This window comes from Phocoena sinus, chromosome 4 (genome assembly GCF_008692025.1).
Source record: "Phocoena sinus isolate mPhoSin1 chromosome 4, mPhoSin1.pri, whole genome shotgun sequence".
NCBI classification, from domain to species: domain Eukaryota; kingdom Metazoa; phylum Chordata; class Mammalia; order Artiodactyla; family Phocoenidae; genus Phocoena; species Phocoena sinus.
The window spans coordinates 48,012,193-48,033,228 of NC_045766.1; the positions used below are offsets into that span (position 1 = coordinate 48,012,193).

General features: G+C 36.5%; 1 protein-coding gene and 1 pseudogene across 3 annotated transcripts in view; both read left to right on the plus strand.

Moving 5' to 3' along the window:
- Window positions 1–9,217, plus strand: part of SEC62 (SEC62 homolog, preprotein translocation factor) — a 31,349-nt gene extending 22,132 nt beyond the window's left edge. The window contains exons 7-9 of one of the 3 annotated variants that reach the window (XM_032630065.1): window positions 2,254–2,373; window positions 6,416–6,933; window positions 7,471–9,217. In XM_032630065.1, coding sequence (XP_032485956.1) covers window positions 2,254–2,373; window positions 6,416–6,885 — 590 coding nt within the window. In that variant the 3' untranslated portion in view covers window positions 6,886–6,933; window positions 7,471–9,217. The remainder of the gene's footprint in view (window positions 1–2,253; window positions 2,374–6,415; window positions 6,934–7,470) is intronic. The other 2 variants (XM_032630064.1, XM_032630066.1) reach the window with 2 other exon arrangements.
- A 3,606-nt stretch (window positions 9,218–12,823) lies between these two features.
- On the plus strand, window positions 12,824–13,539 carry LOC116753444 (annotated as a pseudogene).
- Window positions 13,540–21,036: the final 7,497 nt, after the last annotated feature.

Genomic DNA, 21,036 nt, shown 5'->3' on the forward strand with positions numbered 1-21,036 from the left:
CTTTGAAGTTTCATTAGGTCCCATTTGTTTATTTTTGGTTTTATTTCCATTACTCTAGTAGGAGGTGGATCAAAAAAGATCTTGCTGTGATTTGTGTCCAAGAGTGTTCTTCTATGTTTTCCTCTAAGAGTTTTATAGTGTCTGGTCTTACATTTAGGTCTCGAATCCATTTTGAGTTTATTTTTGTGTATGGTGTTAGGGAATGTTCTAATTTCATTCTTTTACATGTAGCTGTCCAGTTTTCCCAGCACCACTTATTGAAGAAACTGTCTTTTCTCCATTGTATATCCTTGTCATAGATTAGTTGACCATAGGTGTGTGGGTTTATCTCTGGGCTTTCTATCTTGTTCCATTGATCTATGTTTCTGTTTTTGTGCCAGTACCATATTGTGTTGATTACTGTAGCTATGTAGTATAGTTTGAAGTCAGGGAGTCTGATTCCTCCAGCTCCGTTTTTTTCCCTCAAGGCTGCTTTGGCTATTCGGGGTCTTTTGTGTCTCCATACAAATTTTAAGATTTTTTGTTCTAGTTCCATTAAAAATGCCATTGGTAATTTGATTGCATTGAATCTGTAGATTGCTTTGGGTAGTATAGTCATTTTCACAATATTGATTCTTCCAGTCCAAGAACATGGTATATCTCTCTATCTGTTGGTATCATCTTTAACTTCTTTCATCAGTGTCTTATAGTTTTCTGCATACAGGTCCTTTGTCTCCCTAGGTAGGTTTATTCCTAGGTATTTTATGCTTTTTGTTGCACTGGTAAATGGGAGTGTTTCCTTAATTTCTCTTTCAGATTTTTCATCATTAGTATATAGGAATGCAAGAGATTTCTGTGCATTAATTTTATATCCTGCTACTTTACCAAATTCATTGATTAGCTCTAGTAGTTTTCTGGTGACATTTTTAGGATTCTCTGTATAGTATCATGTCATCTGCAAACATCTTTCAAGTTTTAAATGCCTTTACCCTTTGACCTAATAGTTACACTTCAAGGAGTTTATCCTGTGCTGTAATCACAGTTGCACACATGTACATGTACATTGGTATTTGTTGCCCTCTTGTCTATAATAGGATAAAACTGGAAACAGATCAGGTCCCTCAGTAGGAGGATGGTGAAATAAATTTCAGTGCAACTGTGTGCCAGAATATCATGCAACTTTTAAAGAATTAGGTAAGACTAATTCTTATTAGTACTCACGAAAAGATATCTAGAATAGATTAAATGAACACTGTAAAAGAGTAAGAGTGTTATAAGCTCATTTTTGTAAAAAAAAAAAATTCTGTGTAGCTAGTTTTAATTGTATATAGGCAGTCTCTGGGAATACAAATAAATCACAGTAATTAACCTCTGGGGAATGGACCAAGAATTGGATGAAGACTTCACATTATACCTTTTGGGTTGTTTTTTATTGTTTTTTCTTTTACTGTTTTGGGTTTTTTGTTTGTTTTGGGGTTTTTTTGCTTCTTTTGTTACCACAGGTATGTGTTATTCCTGTAAATTTAGTGGGGCGGGTATAGGAGTAGAGGAAGGGAATGATTTAACAAGTAGAAAAAAATAGCAGTTAAGCAAGTTTGATCAGTATGATCATAGGATCCCATTCAAAATAATAAATCCAGTCCTTAGCTTATAAATGAAATAGCTAGAATTTGAATTTGAATCCTGATCTCTTTTGCTATAAATACCTAAAAACCAGATCTTTCTTTTGATTGTTCCATGTGGTTCCACTGTACTTAGAAGAAAAATGGAGATGCTTGTATACAGCTTCCCTAACTACCAAAAATGATCTGTATCAGAATTTCCTGGTGAGCTTTTCATTTGGTAGATGTCAGAGCTTCACCCCAGAACCAATCTCCAGGGAGGGATCTTTGGAATCATTTTTGGTTCTGTTGTTTGGCTGCTGTTTCTTTAAGCTTCCCTATTTGATAGACAGATATCTTATAGTCAAAAAGTTGACAGCAGCAGCAGTTGATCATTTAAGGAGCTAATAGTCTCACATTTTTAGACAATACTTTTTTCTAATTATATATAATTTATACTAGAAAAATCCTAATCTAATTTAAAAATAGTAGTTCAACTATGAAATGGTTGATAATCCACCATTTTTTACCTATAAAAATGGCAATTTTATATGTTTCAATATGGTTTTGTTTTATTTCTCCCCCTAGGAGTATATTCACTGTTACGGCAACTAAGCCATTTAAAATTTTAATCTAAAGGTTATGTATGTAACTTTTTCATTTCTTGTTCCAGTGATTGCAGTGATAGCAGCCACCCTCTTCCCTCTTTGGCCAGCAGAAATGAGAGTAGGTGTTTATTACCTCAGTGTGGGTGCAGGCTGTTTTGTAGCCAGCATTCTTCTCCTTGCTGTTGGTAAGTATTGTTATTGATAAGACTGACCTGGGTAAGAGGTAGATATTGAGCAGTTTGGACTATAATCTGGAGCTTCAGTAAAGTTTAACAGCAAAATTAATGTAAGTGAATCAAGAAATATATGGGCCTACTTTTTGGGTCATATCCCAAAACTGACTCAGGCTTGAAGTAGTATATGTGCTTGATTATATTTGGTCCGTTGTGTTGAAAGGATTTAAATATGTCTCAGTCTGTAAATAGTTATGCTTTAAGATTTAACTACCACAGGGACTTCAATATTTTTACAGTGATTGATCATTTATTAGACATAATATTTTCAGTAAACACTTTTTTTTACTTAAGGCAAGTGAAACTTATTTTAAACATTTACATTTTATACAATAAATGATTGTAAACAATTGATATGCCATTTTTAGTAAAAATCAGTTTGTACCATGTACCAAGATAAATTCTTGATGCATTAACAGGTTGTAAAATGCTGTTTAAAAATCAACAAGAAAATGTAAATAATGTTATTTTATGTTTCTGGATGATTGGGGTCTTTCATGGCTAAAATAACAATATAAAAATAACCCAATTCAAAAGAGGAAATTCAAAACAATTGATGAATATATGAAAAATACTCATCACTAGTTATCAAATGATAAAATTAGGATAATGTGGTATTTTTTGCTTATATAATTAGGAACTTAAAAAAATTGTTTTGTTTTGTTTTGTTTGAAATGGAAATAGTGCCAAGGAGGGTTTGACTATAAGGAAGTATGCCTAGGGCTTCCCTGGTGGCGCAGTGGTTGAGAGTCCGCCTGCCAATGCAGGGGACACGGGTTCGTGCCCTGGTCCGGGAAGATCCCCCATGCCGCGGAGCGGCTGGGCCCGTAAGCCATGGCTGCTGAGCCTGCGCGTCTGGAGCCTGTGCTCCGCAATGGGAGAGGCCACAACAGTGAGAGGCCCACGTACCACAAAAAAAAAAAAAAAAGGAAGTATGCTTAAATATAAATGGTGGTGGTAGTTTTGAATGATTTTAATGTTCTTCTTTACACTTGTCTGTATTTTTTACAATGAACATGTTACTATGAGAAAAAACAAGTATTATTTTGCTTAAAATTCTAGTCTTTGAAGATTTTCCTGTATAGGATAAACTGGTCTAATTTAGTTTTTCATTTTGGGAAAGAAATAGGAATTTTTTTATGCTTGTCTAAAGCTCTTTAGTGATTTCTTTTTTAACCTTATATATAATTCTTTGAACCATTGAGAGTTTATGTTGGTATATGGTACTAAGTTCTGATTATTTTCCTCAAATGACCAATAAGCTTTTCCACCAGAACATATGGGAGTACTTCTTTATAGAAATGTTTTTAAATATCCACATTAATGATTTAATATCTGTTTTTAGAGGACATGATTTGGCCAAGATTATCTGAGGAGGGTGTGTTTTACTCTGAGATTCTATGATATGTAATGTAATAGATTCTTATGTTTATAAAGCATTACTGCTATAGCCCTAAGCAGTTTCCCTCTGCACATCCCTTCACCCTGGACATCAAAGTGTCCTGAGTTGGTGCCACCACCCATGGACCTAGGAATTCATTGAGTATTTTCATTCAGTTCATCTTGTTTATGGGCCTCCATTTTTTTCTGGGATCTCTGACTGTGTGTGAGGCCTTTTTCATCCACCTTTCAGTTTTTCCTTCCTCTAGCTTAGTCACCTTGAAAATAGCCCCTGAAGTTTTTGCATGTAACAGCACACTTGTAGGCCAAGAAATAATATCTAAGAGTGTGAAGCAGGTAATTTGTGGTAGTGTACTACCTGCATCAAGAATGAGAAGCCATAAACTTTTATCTGCCATTAGATATACTAATCAGGTTGGTGTCTTCTGGTTTGCAAATCTCTGAGAATTTAGAAGCTCTTTGAAATTTTTCAGCAAAGGTTTAACTCCACTAAATAGAAATAACCCACTTGGTTATCTTTTATTTAAACCAATATTTGCAATAATTTATGGTTATTATCTTGTTTTGCTTTTTAAAGTATTGTTTCTTCAGTAATGTTTTCTATAATTTTTCATTTTAAATACAGTATGGATTTAAGTAGCATTGTACATTAAGTAGTCTTGTGAATCAAATCAGAAAATAAACCCAACGTTTTCATTGCTTCTCTTAGAAAATGTTGTTTCTCTTGGAAAATTCCAAATATACTTTCAAATGGTTTTGATCTGTACCCCACTTATAAATTGGAGATTTTTTAAATATTATCTCATGAAGTATTATATATTGGTCAAAATTATATTTGGTGCTACTTTGAATACATATTCTTAGTATTGCCATTTAAAATAAGATCTTTGCCGATTTTCTAAATATGTCACTTTTAGTATAGAAGTGGTATGACGATACATATCACAGCGGTTTTCTCATGATTCCTCTCCTTTTGCCCCTGATAATAATCTACTGCCACATAGAGAAAAACTGTAAAAAATGTTAGAATTCTGCTACACCCAGTTTATATATGGCATTAGAATTTAGATTTTATTTGCCATTTCGATATTGCTCTTTCTTGGATTTGAGGCAAGATTTCATATTATGAACTGTCTGTCTTAACAACCCTTCAAAGCCTATCATAACATCATAATTCTATTTGGAGGGAAAAATATGCAACCTCCTTAAGAGATGTTCATTATTTTTTTCAGTGGGGTTTATTCACTGATTATTCCATAATTTCAAAGCATATTTGCCTTTTCTGTTTGTACCACAAAAGATACTGATGTATACACACACAGTCTTTCAGCATATTTATGTTCTTTTGTGAAAATAGAAATTACTGCTTTATAAAAGTCAGGGCAGCTATAACCATTTTATTTGTCCAAAGCAATATAATGGAAGAAACATAGAAGAGCTTTTCTCAGGTCTTACTTGAAAACAATGATATAATTATTAGTAAAGAAAACAAAAAGTAAAATAAAACCAAAAAACCTGTCATAATTGATTAGTCCATAACATTCACATAATCATGACCTTAAAAAAAAAAAAAGAAAAACCAGGCAAATCACTCACTCAGCTCTTCAATATGTTTGGTAAATTAAGAGAAAACTGTATGAAATATTGGGGTTTGTGTTTGTGATAGCTCATTACTATAAACTTTAAAATTCTCAATTTCTTCCATTATCTAAACCGCAGTTTTGTCATATATTGCTCGAAAAGAGTAACTTCAAACCTATTTGTTGAAGCCATCTGGCTTTCATTAGCATTGTATGTTTCCTAATATTGGGAGAAGGTTGGTCCTTAAAATAAACAGAAATTATATACTTATTTAAGAAACTCATAACTTTTAGTAAAACATTATCTTATTGTTCAAAAGTATTTTTTCTTAGAAGACTTATCCTTTAGGCAGGGTAGGCACATGCCTTGAACTCAAAATATATTTAGGGGCCCACGGAAATTGTTTCATTTTCATTTCTTTTAAAATCAAAAGTAATAATATATACACATGTATATCATAGTGAACCTGTGCAGGATTATATTTGTATTTGTACCAGTATGGTCGGAAAAGCAGAATTTTTAGTATGTTTTAATGAAGGAATTGCCTTACAAAAGCAAAAGTGTCTGGGGTCTAGGGAAGTCACGGTGCAGCCCTGCTTTCTCCTTTTTAAGGCTGCTTAAGGTATCCTTCATCCTGCATTTATTTCCTTTTTCTTCTACCATGATCTCATGTGTACTTCAGGGTCCAACTGGCAGCTGTGCTTATTGAACTATAACATAGCAAAGTGCATAATCATAAGTATATCCATGAAACAGCACCCAAATTAAAAAATTATAAAAGCAATTTTTTAATGGCATTGTAGTGTTATGCCCTCAAGTTCAGAGAAGAATGCTCTGTGCCTAGAATACTGTTGATAGCTGCTAAACTAGGATTTAATTGTTTATACTTAAGGTGCATGTAATATGCAAATAATAAAACTCTGAATGTTTTCCCACTTTTGCATTAACAAATATTCTGTGCTTTCTGAGTCAATGCTTGAATTATTCAATTAGAGAAATTTTTCTCCCACAGCTCGTTGCATTCTATTTCTCATCATTTGGCTCATAACTGGAGGAAGGCACCATTTTTGGTTCTTGCCAAATCTGACTGCTGACGTGGGCTTCATTGACTCCTTCAGGCCTCTGTACACACATGAATATAAAGGACCAAAAGCAGACTTAAAGAAAGATGAGAAGTCTGAAACCAAAAAGCAGCAGAAGTCCGACAGTGAGGAAAAGTCAGACAGTGAGAAAAAGGAAGATGAGGAAGGAAAAGTAGGACCAGGAAATCATGGAACAGAAGGCTCAGGTGGAGAACGGCATTCAGACACAGACAGTGACAGGCGAGAAGATGACCGATCCCAACACAGTAGTGGAAATGGGAATGATTTTGAAATGATCACAAAAGAGGAACTGGAACAGCAAACAGATGGGGATTGTGAAGAGGAGGAAGAAGAAGACAATGATGGAGAAACAACTAAATCTTCACATGAAAAATCATAATCTGACTAATTTGGGGACTAAATAAGTGCAAGAGGTTGGATTTTCTAGGTTGGCTGATCATCATAATGTACACGTGACATTTGTAGCATTCTTTAAATCCATTTACTGAAGTGGATTTGTCATCCAAGCAGTTATATTCAGCCCCTCATTTCATGTAATACTATTATTGGTACAGTCTAAAGCCATTTGTAAGTTTTATCTATTTGATAATTTTACAGTAAATAGGTCTCATTTATTTTGATAGTTATCAAAGGTGCACTTTCCACAGTGACATTTACATTAATGACATTTTTTGATAGTTGTATGGCTTTTTACTGTTAGACTAATCAAAATAACTAAAAGGGATAAAAACAAACACCAACATTTCAGATTATGCATAGTTCTGTAGCCATTTCACAGTTTCTTTAAGGTGAAATGCTTAAATTATTGTTCTTGATAGTTTAGCTTTTGTTGATTATAAAATTATACCAGAAAATTTCCAAGATTCTGAGTTAGCAAGGTTCAAAAGCATTTTGTGGAAACAAGCCAACTAGTAATAATGCAGCAACACTTAGTTTAACTACAAATTCTCCTTTTCCAACTTAGGAAATCCAAACTGATTTGTACGACTGATTCAGAGTAACGTGGTCATCTCCAACAGAGGAAGCAAGCAGCATTGGCTGGAAGGTGATGGCTCTTCTTCCCATTTCCTTGTCGTAAAGTAAAATGTATTCTGTACATAATTTACAAATAAACATTTTATTTTAATTGACTTCTTATTTAGACACTTTCTCAAAACTTAAATTTGTAAAATTAAGACCATTTAAGCATATGTTTTTAGAGAAACGGAAGTTTCAGTTACCCACAAAACATCTGTGATCTTTCTGCAGCAGCTTCAGTTTTGTGCCAACATTCCATGTATTTGAATATGAATTAAAACGATCCTTATTAAATAAGAGCAGACTTAAAGTAGCTGTTTGTATGCCTTAATGTTCGTTTTGATTTATCTTAAATCTCTACATTCAGAAATGGGGTGCTGTATTATCAGACCAGGAGGACTGCTATGAAAGATAATTTACTGTTCTAAAATATCAATTTAAAATAAAGAACATAAAAGCAAACATAAGAGAACCATTGGACTCTAATTGCTTTAAACTAGTTTTGCAGTTTGATTTCATGTCTTGCAAACCTTAGTTACAAAAAAAATCTTTAGGAAAAATCATGTGTTTACTTATGAGCATAATCATTCCTTGGAGTTATACTCTTATAAAATGATAATGAATATTAAATTATTTTCCTTCAGTCACAGTGAGAGCATTTTGCTTTGTAGTTGAAATAGGTGGTGTGTATAGGTCTTCATTTTTCTTTAGGCAGTTTCCCACCTAAGTGTTAGACTAAAGGTGTTAAATTTTTCTATTTGTGAAAAAGAACACTTTCTGTATACTGACACACTTTGTTAAACATGGCTTGTTTGCTTCTTTATAGTATTCCTTGTTAAGTGGACAGAAATGTGGCTGTTGGATGTTAATGCAACTCTATCAAGGATGCAGTCAATCAGTTTAAGTTTCCTCCTAGCCAATGTTCATTGATTTAAGTGCCTGGGTGTTTTCCCCTCACATTTTCAGAGCTCTTCTGCTTTATTTCCCTAAAAGGGATGCATAATTATAACTTCTGAGCTTCTTAATCACCAGTAGCATTAATACCTATTTTGGGATATGATAATGGTACCAAAAGTGTCTTTCAGAAATAAAAATGATTTAACCTTTACTGTTGTGATAATGCCCAGGCACTCAATATTTATCCTTAAGCTCTTTATAATATATGTACTGTGTCTAACCTTTAAGACATTTGGAGCATGGCAGGAAAGTCAGCTTCTTATTGATATGTGTGGATTCTTAAAGAATGTTAGTACAAATTTTTATAAATATTTGGTGGTCCCTGGGGGAAAATGTCATTCTTACTATGGTTAGAAAGCAAGTTAGAAATTTCAGCTCTTTTACTATTCAAGGTTGTATACTTTAAACAAAAAATCAAAAGACTGCCACTGTTACATTTCTCAGAATAATAGATGGCTGTCTTTGTTGACTAACATTAAATATTCTTATGCCAGAGCATGGAAAATTGTTTACACTAGTCATTGGAATCGTGATTTAAAAAAAAAAAAAACTTCCAAGTTTGCTATGCTACTGTAAATAGAAGCATGAAGCTTTTGGATAATGTAGGATTTATTGTGGAGTGGGTATAAATTGACTTAACTAATAAGCAGGATTGAATTAATGAACTGAGTCCAGATAATAATAATAATGCATTTGTGATTGTAAAGTCAGTGTATTAAATAGGTTGTTTCTCCTTTTCCCTCCCACTGATTTCTTTAATATTCAAACTATATGGCCTTCTAGATGACTTTAACTGAAATAATTTGGATTTAGCCAAATACTATCAAAAAGTAATAAATTTTAATATGTCACATTAAAATTATGCAGTGGTGATGGGTTTTAATGTTTTCCCCCCTTCTGGTTTTAAATTATGAGTACCAATTAGCTGCTAACTATAGAAAAATCATCTTGTATCTTTTATAAATTGAATTTTCTTTTTTGAATCTTTATGAGGAATTGGAAAACAGTAAGTACAGTTGATCATCATTATTCGTGTAGTTAGGTTCTGTAAAGTCACCACCAACACGGAATTAACAAATACTGAATCATTGCTCCTAGGGGAAATACTGGGGTTATTGTGTGAGCTTCTGGCCACATTTTCACCAGCTAATCAATACATAAATTTGTTTTAGGTGTCTTTCTGTTTTGTTGAGTTAAGTAACATTGAACTCATGGTCAACAGCACCATAACTTCATGCCCGACCCAAGCTTATCTAACACACGTGCTTTCTCCATATGGTCTATTACAGCCTTCTAGTACTTAGGAACACTAGACAGCATTTCAGCACTACATTTGGGGACCATTTTAAACAGTAAAATCACCAGTAAAACACAAAAATGCAAAAAACAATGCACTAAATAGAGCAAAGGATGCTTGTTTAAGAGAGCTGAACCAAGGACACAGCATGTCAACTTGTCACCCTCAACTGGGAACATATGCATTGGGCAAGTCAAATTTTTCACCTCTGTGCATGATCGTGAAAGCACCACAGAAGTTTTAAACAACAGGCAAATTTACAAATACAGAATCCACAAATAAGGAACAGTTGTACTTAACTGTATTACAAAGCTGTGACATATCTGTCTGATCTACAGAATAGGATTTATTGCTGAATCATGCTCTAGTATTTCCATAACATTTTAAATATCCATTCTGTCTGGAAGTAAATATTTAGTTCCTACTTGTATGTAGTAGTTTCCTTTTACTCTTTGTTTTAGCAGTATTTCAGTTCTTTGTCCATTTGTTCAGTAATACCAAACACAGTGTGCCAGAATTTTAGGTGTAGCCATGAATTTTATAAAAAGTTTTGCGGGGCTTCCCTGGTGGCGCAGTGATTGAGAGTCCGCCTGCCGATGCAGGGGACATGGGTTCGTGCCCCGGTCCGGGAGGGTCCCACATGCCACGGAGCGGCTGGGCCCGTGAGCCATGGCTGCTGAGCCTGCGCGTTCGGAGCCTGAGCCTGTGCTCTGCAATGGGAGAGGCCACGACAGTGAGAGGCCCGCGTACCGCAAAAAAAAAAAAAAAAAGTTTTGCCCTCTTGGACCATCAGATAGTGTGAAAAGTGCTATGGTAGGGATTTGCCAAATGTGCTGGATATCTCTGCCTTTCCAGTTCCACTCTGCTCTCTGCCCACAAGAGACTTATGAGTGGACCACAGCAGTGGGCTGCCTCGCCTCCTGGCTTCTGGGTGGGTGTGGCTAAGGAGTGTCCTAGCTGGAGATCTGAGGATGGTCAGGGTAACCTCTTCTCTGCTCTCCCACTATGGGCTCCCTCAATAGTCAAAGGTTACCACTTCCTCTAAACTTCTCTTCACTCCTTTCCTTCAAGTTGCCACTTCCTGTTCTCTTCCCTTCTGGCCAAGGGGTGATGTCAGCTCTGCTGATACTGGCCTGGAGTTGTTGAAGCTATTGTGCCTCCTCTTGTGGCTCCCCTACACCCCACATCTTTGTTAGTATCTCCTCGAAGTATCTTAATTTAAGAATCATCTGCTTCCTATCGGGAACCAAGACCAAGTAAACCAGAGAAATTCCTAGAGAACAATTCTGATGAAGAGTTTACCTCTTTGACGGGTCCTTGTCCCCAAACATTATTAGAAAGTATCTCACAACCTTACAGAGCATGCCCTAAGAGTTTCGTTTTGTTTTTATTTTTGTTTTCTGGGGAGGTTTTTTTGAATTTTATTTATTTTTTATACAACAGGTTCTTATTAGTTATCTATTTTATACATATTAGTGTCTATATGTCAATCCCAACCTCCCAATTCATCCCACCACCACCACCCCCGCCCCCGCTTTCCCCCCTTGGTGTCCATACGTTTGTTCTCTACATTTGTGTCTCTATTTCTGCCTTGCAAACTGGTTCATCTGTACCATTTTTCTAGATTCCACAAATATGAGTTAATATACGATATTTGTTTTTCTCTTTCTGACTTACTTCACTCTGTATGACAGTCTCTAGGTCCACCCACGTCTCTACAAATGACCCAGTTTTGTTCCTTTTTATGGCCGAGTAATATTCCATTGTATATATGTACCACATCTTCTTTACCCATTCGTCTGTTGATGGCCATTTAGGTTGTTTCCATGACCTGGCTATTGTAAACAGTGCTGCAATGAACATTGGGGTGCATGTGTCTTTTTGAATTATTGTTTTCTCTGGGTAAAAGCCCAGTAGTGGGATTGCTGGGTCATATGGTAATTCTATTTTTAGTTTTTTAAGGAACCTCCAACTGTTCTCCATAGTGGCTGTATCAATTTACATTCCCACCAACAGTGCAAGAGGGTTCCCTTTTCTCCACACGCTCTCCAGCATTTGTTGTTTGTAGATTTTCTGCCCGAAGAGTTTTGATAACCAAAATCCTATTCTGGTAGATACCTGTGCAGATAACCACACAAAGAAACAAATTTGTCTTCTTTAGCAAACTCCTAAGCCAATGTTTGCAGCATTTAGTTATAAGTTTTTGAGTAGGTCCAAATGCATTTATTCCACTCTTCTAACCTAGTCCAGAGACCCTCTGAAACTAAAGTAAATCACACATAGATAGGTCTGTAGTTTTTGGATTGTCCAAAGGCTCGTCATCTCTATTTCAGCATGGCATTAGAAAGAGTAGAGTGGGCTAAGGTTCTCTGGAGTCAAATCATCACACTTTGGTCTCATCTTGTTTAAAGTGAATACCTAGATCACTTCAGCTTTTTGTGCCATGGATCCTTTCTCAGAATAATGTTTTTAAGTGCAGAAAATAAAATGCATAGCATTACAAAACCAATTATGTTGAAGTGTAAGTTATCAAAATATGTACGTGTGTGATACAGTAATATATGTTCATTTAATAACCAGATCTAGCAGAGAGTTTAATAACTGCTATGACATTGAAGTAGCATGAACAATATATTGAGATCTCTGCAACTGCAATGTGATATGAAAAGACCTGATTTCTGTTAGTGACGAAGTCACGTTACTGCCTAAAACAGCTCTGCATTGTTGTATGCATTTATAATCAAATTTCCGTTACAGTCTATTGAAAAAAAAGTAATTTTTTTCCCATCCAAGTTCACATATCCTCTGAATTCTATCAAATCCCTTAGAGGTCTGTGGACTCCAAGGTAAGACCCCTTTACCTAGCTAATCAGATACACCAATATCAAGTGAAACTATAACATTATATTCAAAGGCCAGTGATACTTAATTTAGCATAATTTAGTATTTAATGTGATTCACAGCTCATGTCTACTTCAGTAACACATATTTAGCAAGTTCCATGGTGGGACAGCCTACGGGACCAGCCAGATGCTGTGCTGTTGCCATGATCATACCTGTGCACTGCTTCACGTGTAGCAAGATCACCAGCAACAAGTGGGAGGGCTGCCTGGGGCTGCTGCAAGCTGAGTACACCCAGTAGGACTCCCTGCAGTGCTGCATGCCGCTGGCCCACATGGACCTGACCGAGAAGCTGCTCAATTATTCACCCCTGCAGAAGTGATGCTTCTGGAGCCCAGTCATGGTTTGCCTAAAATATCTTCCTTTGGGGAACATTCCTTCCTCTTCTGTAGTCTCCTCATTCCATTCTAGGGTGACTGGCCCTATGGAAGAGCACATGACCCAACCCAGACCAATCCAAGTCCTCTCTTCAGGATCCAGAGTTCTAAGGACCAAGTGGGCCTGGAGACACCAATGACTGTGTTTCCTTCAGGTGGACCAAGCCTGCCTAGAAATAAAACCAACGTGAAAAAAGCAGAACCAGGAAAGACAAGACATAATGCCATCTTGGAACTCCTAGATCTAGCCCTGCCTGGATTTTTCAGTTACATGAGTGAACGGATTCCTTATTTTTGCTTAAGCTATTTTGTGAGGCTTCTGTCCCTTGGAACTGAAAGGTGACCGACTTACACGGGATAATAAGGATGAACAGTGACACTGAAGTACCTTTGGAGGGAATTAACTCAAAGTGGGGAAGTGCCACAATCAAATTTGCATCTTAGACTATACTAACCACATGGAAATGGGCTCATGAGGGGCAAGTCTAGAGGGAAGGAGAAGATGTGGCTCTCGGAGCGGCCATCAGATTCTCCGAATATTTCTAATAGTTCTTAAATTTACATGTTCTAACCAAAACTTCCCTCTTGTTTTAAAATAGAGATTATTTTCTTATTACAGAAAACTAAGAAAATACTTAAAAGCAAAAATAAGGAAACAGAAAACCCCCAAATCTACCCTGCAGGGACAACCACTGTTAAAACCTAACGTTTATACTTCTAAACTCTTAGCTGTGTAACTGTGTTCACTGAGGTGGGAAAATGTATTAAATAAGTGCAAGTACCTTGCACTTAGAATATGCAAAAATTGCTGATCTGGAAAAAGAACATGTGCGAAATTACAGACTTAACATTTTTTCCAGAAGAACAAATCATTGACCAACTTATGATTTTAAATTGTATTTCTGTTCATCAACTTCAAGCTTCAAATTGTGAACTTAATGTTAACCTGAGACTAAGTATATGCCAAATGCATGTTACAAAGATTTCACATTAGGATGTGTTTGATGATCAACATAAGAGGGATTTAGATGAAGAAGATTTAATGGTTAACTTACCCATATCTTCACCTCTTACAATTTTAGCAGTTTGTACTGCAAAGAAAAAGTAAAGATTACTAACAAACAAATTAGTCTGCAACTGAAGAAAGTAGCAATGAGTATGTAGAAACTGGTCTGCATTTATTGAATATATAGTCTATACAATATCTGTCAGACTTCACGACTAGAAAGAGCTGTTAGATGCTACACAAGTAAGAGATCACATCTCCACCCCTGCTCTCTAGTTGCACATACTCTGCAAGGTTTACAAGATTGAAACTCCTATTCTTAATAACTTTGTTCTCACTGTTTAATAGGACCCTCAGAGTTCTCCACTTCTCAAACTCCTATACATTTGCTTCTACCTCACCTTCCAGCCTGCCTCCAATTCAGTCTCTTTCCTAAGGACAGATTGTAAATTTTATTTCTTAAAAACAGCATATGCAAGGACTCTGAAGATGTCTAGTGATTCCCTCAGGCTCCAACCAAAGTGACTTATTAAATAACAGTACTGGAAGGCAGCATGGAATGTTTGTTTTAAAGTTTCCATCAATGCCAAGGCACAATTATAAACAGTTTCCCTATAGCAAGGGGACCAATTCCTGGGAAACTGGCTCAAATTTTCAGCCCCATTGCCTACTCACATTCTGTTTTTTTTTCTGGCCATGTTGCATGGCTTGCGAGATCTTAGTTCCCCTACCAGGCAATGAAAATGCTGAGTCCTAACCACTGGACCGCCAGGGAATTCCCCCAACTCACAGTCTTTATTCCACCCTATACAGATTAAGAGGAGTGTGGTGACCAGTAGGGACAGAAGGAATGCCATTCAGACTCCCAATATAGACCATAGACTGCTTTTCCACGAGGCAATTACAGTTTTCTGCAGCACTCAGGAAGTTGGTCATCTGGAGAATCTTGAAACTGGGAGACCCGATCCACCTTCCCTTATTTTCTTCGTTCGGCCAACTGAGCCCCTACTATGTACCAAACAAGGAAGATACAACATGAGGAACCTGTAGTCCCTGCCCCCAAGCAGCTCACAGTCCAGGGAAGGACCATGCAGCAAGCCTCTGCCCATACAAGAGCAAACACGGTGCAGAAGGAGATCCATCCTTTACCCTAAGAGCACAGCCTCTGCCACCTGAAAGTTTCCAGCCCTGTGGGGGAAGATAATGCAAATACAGAGTCAAACCCTATGTGCCATGGAGACAAAACATTGGTGCTGCGGGGCTTAGATCATGAAGGAAAGACGGGAGGCAAAAAAGGAAGATGGTTGGGGTAGTGCTTCTGTGACAAGCAAGGGTTTCACCGCTGCAATCACTCATTCCCTGTGCTTCCTTTTTACCATCAACAGATGTTTTCCAGAATTGGGAATATTGCCCTCCAGGAGTTTACAAATCCAAGTGAAAAATAACCGCGAACTGTTGGAGTAGAAAGGAACAAAAGAATAACTCCTTGGGCCTCTGTGATGGGGGCTTCCAGTACACAGCCTTAACATCTGGGACAATGTCAAACAAGCATTCCACTTACTTCTTAAGTATCTTGTGCTTATCATAGTTAAACCTGCTTAAAATAAAATCCACCAGGATGCTCATTTTGTTTGCTGCACTACAAAGAGGAAGCAACCCAAGACATTGTTCTGTGCTGCTGAGAACAATTCCATTTCCTTCCTGTTGGCTGATTTTATTTTTCTTGATACAACATGTAATTATGGGAATTCTTTTCAAACAGATTTGTACTATAAAATTCAGTCTCTTGGGCGTCCCTGGTGGCACAGTGGTTGAGAGTCCGCCTGCTGATGCAGGGGACACGGGTTTGTGCCCCGGTCCGGGAAGATCCCACATGCCGCGGAACGGCTGGGCCCGTGAGCCATGGCCGCTGAGCCTGCGCGTCCGGAGCCTGTGCTCCGCAACGGGAGAGGCCACAGCAGTGAGAGGCCCGCGTACCCAAAAAAAAAAAAAAAAAAAAAAAAAAAAACTCTCTCTTAACTTTGCATCTGCCCAGTTTCTCCTCCCACTCCACCCCCTCCCCTATAAATATCCTTCCAGAGTTTCTTTATGCATATATAATAAAGTATGAATAAAAGTTCTTATTTTCACTCCCTCCCACCCTTTGTTTCTACCCTAAAGGCACATACTATATCCTTTCTTCTGTATCTTACTTTTTGCCACTTAACAAACATGTGCTGGTAAAACTGCATATCATTGGATAGTAGAGAGCTGCCTTATATTTTTAATTTTTATTTTATGTAGGAGTATAGTTGATTTACAACGTTATATTAGCTTCAGGTATACAGCAAAGTGATTCAGTTATACATATACATGTATCTATTCTTTTTCATATTCTTTTCCCATATAGGTTATTACAGAATATTGAGCAGAGTTCCCTGTGCTATACTGTAGGTCCTGGTTGGTTATCTCTTTTATATACAGTAGTGTGTATGTGTGAATCCCAATCTCCCATTTTATCCCTCCCCCAACCTGTCCCCTTTGGTAACCGTAAGCTTTTCTAAGTCTGTGAGTCTGTTTCTGTTTTGTAAATAAGTTCGTTTGTATCAATTTTTTTAGATTCCCCATATAAGTGATATCATATATTTATCTTTCTCTGTCTGAATTACTTCACTTAGTATGATAATCTCCAGGTCCATCCATGTTGCTACAAATTGCATTATTTCATTCTTTTTAATGGCTAATATTCCATTGTATATATGTACCACATCTTTATCCATTCATCTGTCAGTGGACATTTAGGTTGTTTCCATGTCTTGGCTATTGTAAACAGTGCTGCAATGAACATTGGGGTGCATGTATCTTTAATGAATTTATTTATTTATTTATGGCTGTGTTGGGTCTTCGTTGCTGCAGGTGGGCTTTCTCTAGTTGTGGCGAGCAGGGGCTACTCTTTGTTGTGGTGCGCAGGCTTCTCATTGCGGTGGCTTCCCGTTGTGGAGTACGGGCTCTAGGCATGCGGGCTTCAGTAGTTGCAGCACATGGGCTCAATAGTTGTGGCTCGTGGGCTCTAGAGCTCAGGCTCAGGAGTTGTGGCACACAGGCTTAGTTGCTCTGCGGCATGTGGGATCTTCCCAGACCAGGGCTCGAACCCATGCCCCCTGCACTGGGAGACGTATTCTTAACCACTGCGCCACCAGGGAAGTCCCATGCATGTATCTTTTTGAATTATGGTTTTCTCCGGATATATGCCCAGGAGTGGGATTGCTGGATCATATGGTAAGAGAGTTGCCTTATTTTAAGAGTATTTTCCTAACGTGCTGGTGTCATAAATGCCTGAAAAGTTTATTATATGTGTCTTTTCATTCAGTCTGGTTGAATTGCCCATCAACCATACTATTTAGGCACTACATTTTTAAAATTGAAGTATAGTTGATTTACAATGTTGTGTTAATTTCTGCTCTACGCAAAGTGATTCAGTTATTTATATATATATATTTATATATACACATTCTTTCTTATATTCTTTTCCATTATGCTTTATCACAGGATATTGAATATAGGTCCTGTACTATACAGTAGGACCTTGTTGTTTACCCATTCTATATATAATAGTTTGCATCTGCTAACCCCAAATTCCCAGTCCATCCCTCCCCACCCCCCCTTCCCCTTGGCAACCACAAGTCTGTTCTCTGTGTCTGTGGGTCTGTTTCTGTTTTGTAGATAAGTTCATTTGTGAATACTTTAGATTCCACATACAAGTGATATCATATGGTATTTATCTTTGTCTGACTTACTTCACTTAGTATGACAATCTCTAGGTCCATCCATGTTGCTGCAGAGGGCATCATTTCATTCTTTTTATGGCTGAGTAATGTTTCATTGTATAATATATATGTGCCACATCTTCTTTATCCATTCATCTGTCAATGGACATTTAGGTTGTTTCCATGTCTTGGCTATTGTGAATAGTGCTGCTATGAACATAGGGGTTCATGTATCTTTTTGAATTATAGCTTTGTCCAGGTATATGCACAGGAGTGGGACCACTGGATCATATTGGCAACTCTATTTTTAGTTTTTTGAGGAACCTCTATACTGTTTTCCATAGTGCCTGTACCAATTTACATTCCCACCAACAAGTAGGAGGGTTACTTTTTCTCCACACCCTCTCCAGCATTTGTTATTTGTAGACTTTTTAATGATGGCCATTCTGACTGGTGTGAGGTGATACCTCATTGTAATTTTGATTTGCATTTCTCTAATAATTAGTGATATTGAGCATCTTTTCATGTGCCTGTTGTCCATCTGTATGTCATCTTTGGGGAAATGTTTATTTAGGTCTTCTGCCCATTTTCCTATTGGTTGTTTGTTTTTTTATTGTTGAGTTGTATGAGCTATTTGTATATTTTGGAAATTAAGCCCTTGTTGGTTGCATCCTTTGCAAATATTTTCTCCCATTCTGTAAGTTGTCTTTTCATTTTGTTTATGGTTTCCTTTGCTGTATAAAAGCTTGTAAGTTTGATTAGGTCCCACTTGTTTATTTTTGCTTTTATTTTTATTGCCTTTGGAGACTGACCTAAGAAAACATTGGTATGATTTGTGTCAGAGAATGTTTTGCCTATGTTCTCTTCTAGGAGTTTTATGGTGTCATGTCTTACGTTTAAGTCTTTAAGCCATTTTGAGTTTATTTTTGCACATGGTGTGAGGGTGTGTTCTAACCTCATTGATTTACTGCAGCTGTCCAATTTTCCCAGCACCTCTTGCTGAAGAGATGTCTTTTCTCCATTGTATATTCTTTAGGTGCTTCATTTTTTGAGTACAGCAGGTTTGAGAGCAATTTGCTAGAAATATTAACCAGTTCTCACCTTTTCTCTATTCCAAATCAGCTATAAGAATAACTGAAATTTAAACACACTTCAAAGATTATTACTCCACATGAGAAAACAGGATGCTGCCACTTTTCGGAATAAATGCCTGCTGGGGGTAGAGTGGCAAAAGTGTAGAAAAATCTGTTTGGGGGTTAACAGCAGGAAATCAGCAGACCTACAGAACTGATAGTGGTCAGAAACTTGGGAGTTTGGAGGACTGGGATGGAATGGCTGATTCAGGTGTAGCAAAAGGAAAATGTCACCATTGGCTAAAGGCAAATGCAAAGGTGGATCTGGTGTCCTCCAGAAGTGCAGAGCTGAGCTCTAGACATTAACTCTCTCTCACTTCTTAGACTGATGACTTGAAGTGATTGACTTGAAATATAATAAGCAAACTACAAATAGAAGAAAATTTTCTAAATCTGATAAAGAGTACCTACAAAAACCTATTGCAAACATCACATTTAAAGATGAATTACTGAAAACTTTGCCACTAAGACTGGGAATGAAACAAGAGGGCCTCCTATTCAATATCATACTAGAAGTACCAGCTGATGCAATAAGGAAAGAAAAAGGAATAAAGGGCATAATAATTGGAAATCAAGAAATTGTATGAAAAAAAAGAAATTGTATGACATGATTATATACAAAGAAAATATAAAAGAATTTACAGACAAGCCACTGGAACTAGGAAAGCTACTGGATAAAGGTTAACATAGATGAAAAACTCAATGGAATTTCTATATACAAACAACAAACAAGTAGAAATTGACTTAAATGATACCATTTACAATAGCATCAAAAAATGTAAATTACCCAGGATTAAATCTAACAAAATGTGCACAGAATGTTATTGTGCTGAAGTAACACTTCTCTACCCTGAAAACTGAAAATATTAAGATGAACTAAGACATATTAAGAAGACACAAATAAATGGATTAATATATAACATGTTCCTGAATTATGACAATACTATAAAGATTTCAGTTCTCCTCAAATTGATTTATGTGTTAAATTAAGTTCTAATCAGTATCCCAACAGGGATTTTTAAAATAGAAATTGATAGGCTGATTCTAAAATGTAGATGGAAATATAAGGGCCAAAAATAGCCAAGACATCCTTGAAAAAGATTAATACTCACATGTTTATATTCAGTTGATTTACAATAAAGGTGATACTCCAGTCTGGTGGGGAGTGAATGTGAGTCAACTGGATATCTATATAGAAAAAAATATATTGACCCCCTACATCATGTCATACACAAAAATGAATTCCAGATGACTAAAGGTCTAAATATGAAAAGTAGAATAATAAAGGTTTATGAAGAAAGGAGAGGAGTATATCTTCATGACCTTGGGTATGTAAAATTTTCTTAAACAGGTCACCAAAAGCATACAGACCATAAAGGGAAAAAAATAAATAAATTTAACTACAGTAAAAGTAAAAACTTCTATTTATCAAAAAATACTATTAAGAAGGTGAAAAAATAAGACACAGAGTAAGTGAAGATATATATAGTACTTATATCTGACTTGTATCCAGAAGATATAAGGAACTCTTATGAATCAGTAAGAAAAAAGCAGATAACCCAAATAAAAAGTAAGCAAAAGATTTGAGCAAGCATTTCTCAAGTAAGCATCTGAAATGTTTCTCAAATAAACATGTGCAAACATCCTCAATATCAGTAGTTATCAAATTAAAACCACAGTGTGACACCACTACATAACCACTAGAATGGCTAAAATAAAAGATAGAAAATTCAAGTGTTGGTGAAGATGTGAAGCAAATGGAATTTTCATGCCTTGTCAGCAGGAGAATAAATAGATATCATAATTTCAGAAAGCTGTTTGGCAATATCTTCTAAAGCTGAACACATGCCAAGTCTATGACCTAACCATTCCAGTCCTAGGAATATACCAAACAGAAATGCATCAAAAGATGTTTACAAATTCTTTTTTAAGATGAATCCAAGCAGCAGCATTTGTGATAGCTAAAAACTGGAACCAACACAAATGCCCATCAACAGTGGATTGGATATACACATTGTGAGATATTCACAGAATGGAATACTGTGCAGCAGTGAGAATGAATGAACTAAAAGTACAGGCAACAATATGGATAAATC